This window comes from Triticum urartu, chromosome 1A (genome assembly GCF_056163025.1).
Source record: "Triticum urartu cultivar PI428250 chromosome 1A, HENAU_Tu73, whole genome shotgun sequence".
NCBI classification, from domain to species: domain Eukaryota; kingdom Viridiplantae; phylum Streptophyta; class Magnoliopsida; order Poales; family Poaceae; genus Triticum; species Triticum urartu.
The window spans coordinates 329,345,636-329,352,425 of record NC_141873.1 but is presented as its reverse complement, the minus strand read 5'-3'; the positions used below and the strand labels follow the sequence as shown (position 1 = coordinate 329,352,425).

The 6,790-nt window shown below is 44.9% G+C and overlaps 1 protein-coding gene across 1 annotated transcript; it reads left to right on the top strand.

Moving 5' to 3' along the window:
* The first annotated feature begins 1,882 nt into the window (after positions 1–1,882).
* On the top strand, positions 1,883–5,315 carry LOC125514065 (actin-2). Its single transcript, XM_048679313.2, has 5 exons — positions 1,883–2,092; positions 3,678–3,751; positions 3,858–4,251; positions 4,383–4,996; positions 5,082–5,315. The coding sequence occupies exons 2-5, from the start codon at positions 3,692–3,694 to the stop codon at positions 5,145–5,147; spliced, it is 1,134 nt and encodes a 377-aa protein (XP_048535270.1). The 5' UTR covers positions 1,883–2,092; positions 3,678–3,691; the 3' UTR covers positions 5,148–5,315.
* Positions 5,316–6,790: the final 1,475 nt, after the last annotated feature.

Sequence of the window (6,790 nt, the reverse complement as noted above, 5' to 3'; positions counted from 1 at the left end):
GTCTTGTCCATCACATCATTCTCCTAATGATGTGATCCCGTTATCAACGACATCCAATGTCCATGGTCAGGAAACCGTAACCATCTATTGATCAATGAGCTAGTCAACTAGAGGCTTACTAGGGACATGGTGTGTCTATGTATCCACACATGTATCTGAGTTTCCTATCAATACAATTCTAGCATGGATAATAAACGATTATCATGAACAAGGAAATATAATAATAACCAATTTATTATTGCCTCTAGGGCATATTTCCAACAGTTGGGATAATGTCTCTCGGTCTCTCTTTACCTCGACAATGTCCGATCCGGTGTCGGCGAGGAGTCCATGAGAGTTTGTGTTCTCATATCTAATGGCTCTCTTCAGATCTACACAATTGTTGTGTCCTTCAAGGAGAGCAATTGGTTGGCCATTGGTGCAACGACTTCGATATCTTCTTGTGTCAGCCTATGGCATGGTATAGTTTTCTCCACCCCTTGGACCGGTGATGATGGATTGCAAGCCTGTTTTGCGTGGGGTGATGCTTCAACCGATGCTTCTTCGACAACTTCTAGATCTCGTCTCAAGAGGTGATTAATTATTGTGGTCTTTAAGGCAGGGTATAGGGAAGGTGTTTGCTGGTGGCCCTTTCTTTTATCGTTGGTTTAGTGTACTTTTCAATGTCTGGTGTGCGGCATACAATCGGAGGAAGAAGAAGACTAGTATGTTTTGCAATGAGAGCAGTGATTCCTTCTTGAAGCCGTACATTGGAGTGATGCGTCATTTGTCTGTTACCATGTAGCTTCTAGGTTTTCTTGTAGGATTTGAGATACTGCCGCGAGGCGTGTCTTATGTGGATGACCTCGGATTTTCTTTATTTATTTATTTTTTTGTTCGTCGATTTGTTCAGCCTCGGTGTTTAGCTTTGCTTGGCAATGTTTTAATAATTAATAATATAGATATGTACATCTTCTAATGCAGCGGCCGACGGTATATTCTCACTTTTGATTTTTTTTGCAATGTATTTTATTTTTGTATACTGGCCGGTCTGTGTCTAGTTGTCTTTCCGTTGTACTGTCTATTGTTTTCCTTGACAAATATATTGGTCGGTCCACACCGATGTTTCGGGCGTAAGGAGGCGAAGTTTCTCGCTCCCGATGTGCAGTTTGTGTCCTGCAAAAAGGAGAAGGAAGAATGCACCTCGTGGAGGCAGATCACAATTTCTTTGCCGGGAGGAATTAGGAGCACAAGGAGAGGGTGATCAAAAAGACGGATGAGGCAAGTCCCTCAAGGATGATCATGGTTGAGTCGAACGACGATGTTGAGTCCAATGATATTGACCGGGACAACCTCAGGCTCAACAATGGTTATGACGAGTAGTGTGTCTATCGTAATACTGTTTATTTCCATGTTTTAAGTTTGAACTCATGTTTAAATTTGAACATTTGGTAGTTTGAAAATGTCAAAATACGCAATCATGTTTATTTGGGTGCCCTATTTTACATCATCCACGATGTTCCCATCGACTACAAAGATGCCTATGACGATATCAATCTCAAGATGATGTGCCGTCTCAGTTTCTCGGAGGTGCTCACAAGGGTAGGATATGCGTTCGTAGAGGTTAAATTTCTTTTGGCCGCCCTATTTTGCATCCTCCGTTGGAGATGCTCTAGGATGCCTTTTGAATATATATATTTTTAAAAAATATTGCCACAAATTGTACGTGTCATAGCATAATGCCACCTGTGTACAACCCAACATTACATTGTGCACGTAAGTATATTAACCGAAAGAGAAAAGAAAAAGGCGATTTTCTGGTATGGCCCAGACGTGCGAAATATTCCCCGCTGGCACGGCCCGGCCGCGTAGACAGCGGGGCATTCTCCCTCTCCCTCCCCTCCCCTCCAGTCCGTCCTTGCCCAACTTTCCAGTGCGGCACCGGCCTCCTTTACATCTCATTCCCACCGTCACCGGCCACCACCCCCGCCGCTCCCACGCCCTCGCACCGCACCTATATCTCGCCCCCCTCCTCCCCCGTCTACCCACCCACCATTCGCCTGCGCTCTCCGCTGCCTCCCGCCGCCGCCTCCCCCCGGTCTTCTCGCTTCAGGTGAGCGTCTGTCTGCCCTCCCTCGAGTCCCGGACCGCCTTCTAGTGCTGTTTTTTTATCCCCTTTCGCTACCGAAGCGTGTTGGAGATCGAGATGTCGTTGGGGGTGGTAGCTTAGCCGCGTCGTGACTGCGGCCTGCGGGCGTGCGTTTCGGCTCGTGTTTTTCTGTCGGATGTTGGATCCGATCGGTGGGATCAAGGGTTGCACGGCAGATGCTGATGCTTCGGGATCCATTGCCAGTCTTGTTCGTTGGGGTGTCGAGGGAGCAGTCTTTCAGTAGATCTGTTGGTAGCCGTGTGCTGCGCTACCAGGGGTGCGAAGTTGGGCGTACTGTTTTTTCTCAGAAAATTGCAGATCCGGCCGGGAATTTCACATGTTCGAAGTCGGTTTGCTCGTAGTTCTCGCGAAATTGTCTAGACGGTTCATCTGTAACGGCTAGTGGAAAAATCTGAGTATTTGTTTTGTACTTTGCGTTTATGTTTATGTGTGCGTGTGTATGTCGTGGTGGTAGTGGACTAGTGGTGGTGGTGGTGTGTGTGTGATACTGTGATTGGCGGATGTTATCTCGTTCCTCCACCTGAAAATAGTTTATGGAGTAGTAGTTCACAAAAGAAAACAAGTAGTTCGATGGTGTCATTGTGTGACATGGCATCTTAAAATTGGTAAAAGTAACATGTTTTGCAACTGAAATTCCCTAGTCATAGGAGTCAGTTTTTTTAACAAAAAGGGAGAAAAAGAGCATGGATGTAGTTCACGACCATATGCCTTGCCTTAAGGTTGCCCTGCCTCGTCAGAAAATGACCAATGCTTTGTATCAACCAGTCAGACAAATCATAAATTGTGCAGTATCTATTGCAGTCGTTTTAGCCACCAATGCATGTAACAAAATTGATTGAAAAATGGGATATCGCTTATCGGAAACTTATCGGTCGACCCATGATAAGGGGTAAATCGGCCAGTTTATCGGCATATCGGCCGATTTATCGGCATATCGGCTGATTTATCGGCCAGTTTATCTTATCGGTCAGACACCGGTAAGCGATAAATCAGCCGATTTATCAGAATATCAGAAGATATCTTGAACAGTATGAAAATACACATGTATCAGTAACATGCGTTAACCTACTAGGCTACTACCTAAGAGGTCAAATCTGATTGGTCTGCTGGTGCTTCAGAGTTCAGACAAGCATTTTGTTAGGAATTTGAATTTTCTTGAATGATGTATACTGTTGGAATCATGGAGTTGATATGTGTTATTCTAATATAATACTAGCGCAAAAAATATAATATAATACTAGCGCCTTTTGATGTACAACTAAATACTCTTGTTTGAATAATCTCTATCATTTCAGTCAGTAACCTAAGTAACTGCTGTAAATGTATCTCGGTGTTTTTTTTTCCAATTATCAGTGAAATGTATTTGGCTATATTAACTGGTTAATACTCAAGAGAAATATATTGCTGTCCTTGTAACTCATGTTCGCGTAGGAAGAACAACTCTTCTTTCTTTGTATCGTCAGTTTAATCTGTATTAGTTGGCAGTTTTTCAAGGCCCTGTTTGAATAAGCTGTTTTATTATATGCAGATCAGTTAAAGTAAATGGCTGACGCGGAGGACATTCAGCCCCTTGTCTGCGACAATGGAACTGGAATGGTCAAGGTAATTGTGATTACTTGGTCACACTCTATAACATAATTTCTTATTAGGGGCTGTCATGTTTTGATCCTGAAATTAATTAAGGGCTAATTGTTTTCATCTTTCATAGGCTGGCTTTGCCGGAGACGATGCTCCACGTGCCGTTTTCCCTAGTATTGTTGGCCGCCCACGCCACACTGGTGTTATGGTAGGGATGGGGCAGAAGGATGCTTATGTTGGTGATGAGGCCCAATCCAAGAGGGGTATCCTGACTTTGAAGTACCCCATTGAGCACGGAATCGTAAGCAACTGGGATGACATGGAGAAGATTTGGCATCACACCTTCTACAATGAGCTCCGTGTAGCACCTGAAGAGCACCCTGTTCTTCTTACAGAGGCTCCTCTTAACCCTAAGGCCAACAGGGAGAAGATGACACAGATCATGTTTGAGACATTCAGTGTTCCTGCCATGTATGTCGCTATTCAAGCCGTCCTTTCTCTATATGCTAGTGGGCGTACCACTGGTAAGTGAACAAAGAACAACTGTATTTATGTGCATATTCTCTTTTGCTGCTATGTTATCTTCATCGAGTAGGAACTAACTGGATTTATGCTCTGTGATTGTTGATCATTGCAATTTTGTTTTGGTCAATAGGTATTGTCTTGGATTCCGGAGATGGTGTCAGTCACACAGTCCCAATCTATGAGGGTTATGCCCTTCCACACGCTATTCTACGTCTTGATCTTGCCGGTAGGGATCTCACCGATTCCCTCATGAAGATCCTGACTGAGAGGGGTTACTCTTTCACAACCACTGCCGAGCGGGAAATTGTGCGTGACATCAAGGAGAAGCTTGCATATGTTGCCCTCGACTACGAGCAGGAGCTTGAGACCGCGAAGAGTAGCTCATCAGTTGAGAAGAGCTATGAGCTGCCTGATGGTCAAGTGATCACCATAGGCGCAGAGCGCTTCAGATGCCCAGAGGTCCTCTTCCAGCCTTCCATCATCGGCATGGAAGCTCCTGGCATCCACGAGACGACCTACAATTCCATCATGAAGTGCGATGTGGATATCAGGAAGGACCTGTACGGTAACATTGTCCTCAGTGGTGGGTCTACCATGTTCCCTGGCATCGCCGACCGTATGAGCAAGGAGATCACAGCGCTTGCCCCAAGCAGCATGAAGATCAAGGTCGTCGCTCCACCGGAGAGGAAGTACAGTGTCTGGATTGGAGGGTCTATCCTTGCATCTCTGAGCACATTCCAGCAGGTAACGGTGAATTTTGCCCCAATGGTTGTTGTTCTTGACTCGTTCTACCATTTGAAAGTTTCTGACATGTCCATTTCTTGTGCAGATGTGGATCTCCAGGGCAGAGTACGAAGAGTCTGGCCCAGCCATCGTCCACAGGAAGTGCTTCTAGACAGTTGTCGTCAGACCTATTCTCAATGCATACCCTTGTCTAGTAGCATTATTAGGTGGTGGTTTTGTTGGACAAATGTTGGGCCGATGGCCCTCGTCTATGGGTGTATCTACTCTATTATGTGTGTAGTCTGATTTGATGGATTTATTATTGGATTCTACAACTTCATCGCTGTTTCAACTGGTTACTCGCTTGCCGCTGCTTCTGCCTGGGCAAACTTTGCTGTTTGATCTTTCTATGTATGGCTTTGCTTGGCAATGACCCGTTCTGCGTCCCACATCGATCAGGCTTTGGCCAGCTGCTGGGAGCTTGGTGTAGTTTGCTTGCGACAACGATCCTCCTTTTTGTTGAGTATAATCACACTTTTTGCTGGAGGGAGGTTGAGCATATGCTACTACTTTTCCCAACTGAACCGAGCACCGTATCGTCAAAGCGAAGCCAGGGAGTAGTTATTGCACCCGCGCCGCGGTACAGAAGACAGCAGGTCCAGCAACGGCCAACTCCCGCACGGACGCTTTTCTTTTATGCAGGTTGCAACAATGTTATTCATACGCATACAGGAATTCATATTCGAGGGAGGAAGAGAGGTACGTCGGAATTTCAGATGCTGAGTTGTAGAGGTGAAAGGGGATATGTTCTCTCTAGTCGCCCCCCTGCCCCCTGCCTGCCCTCGTCTTTTATCTCTTTCCCTTTCTACGAGGTTGAAAGTAATTGTTAAGAGAGATACGTGGCTCGACTAACCGTACATGTCTTCCAAATTCAGAGATATGTTTTTTTTTTTGAAATGAAGGTAAACCTTGGCCTCTGCATCATGATGATGCATGCGGCCTCTTTATTAAAAAACCAGAAAGTATCCTCAAAAGATCTTACAGCTCGCAAACGGAGCAAAATCAAAGCACATAAATCTGAAAAAATAGAAAGGGCCTAAAAACAGACAAGCTCTATAGCCCTCTATCCTGTTATGCGAACGCCATCCGAACCGGTTGAATATAATCCGAGCCACCATCTCCCATTGGTTGCACCCAGTAACCAAAGGCTCCCTGGAGTCCATAGGAGTGAGTAAGGACCACGTACGGATCCAAGCTGTAGCTCTGAAGATAACCTGCAAAAAAGTTAAGTTGTGTTGTCTCTTAAAAATCATATCATTTCTGTAGTTCCATATAGCCCATAGTAACACACATATTCCAATCCGAATACGAGCTGTCGTAATCTGTGCAACCCCAGCTAACCACGTCCCAAACAAAGACGCAATATCTACTGGGGGATTAATATTAAAAGCTATATGAATCGTTCTCCAAAGTAACTTGGCAAGTGGACATTCAATGAATAAATGTTGTATTGTCTCATCCTGAGCACAAAAACAACACCGCGAGTTGCCTACCCATCGCCTCTTAAGTAAGTTGTCCTTTGTGAGTATTACTTGCTTGTGGACAAACCACATAAAAATTTTAATCCGCAAAGGAACCTTAACCTTCCATATATGAAGTGACCTTGAGAGGGGGCCAGAATTAATCAAATCCGTATAAAAGGATTTCACCGTAAATATCCCATTTTTAGTTAACTTCCACTGTGTAGAGTCCGGCACGTCGGAGAGTCGAACTTCAATCAATCTCCGAACCAAGTGCATCCAGGCTGTCCATCTC

Coding starts and splice junctions, on each gene's coding strand:
- LOC125514065 (XM_048679313.2), top strand. CDS start 3,692: ATGGCTGACGCGGAGGACATTCAGCCCCTTGTCTGCGACAATGGAACT. Junction 3,752..3,857: donor ATGGAACTGGAATGGTCAAG/GTAATTGTGATT, acceptor CATCTTTCATAG/GCTGGCTTTGCCGGAGACGA. Junction 4,252..4,382: donor TGCTAGTGGGCGTACCACTG/GTAAGTGAACAA, acceptor TTTGGTCAATAG/GTATTGTCTTGGATTCCGGA.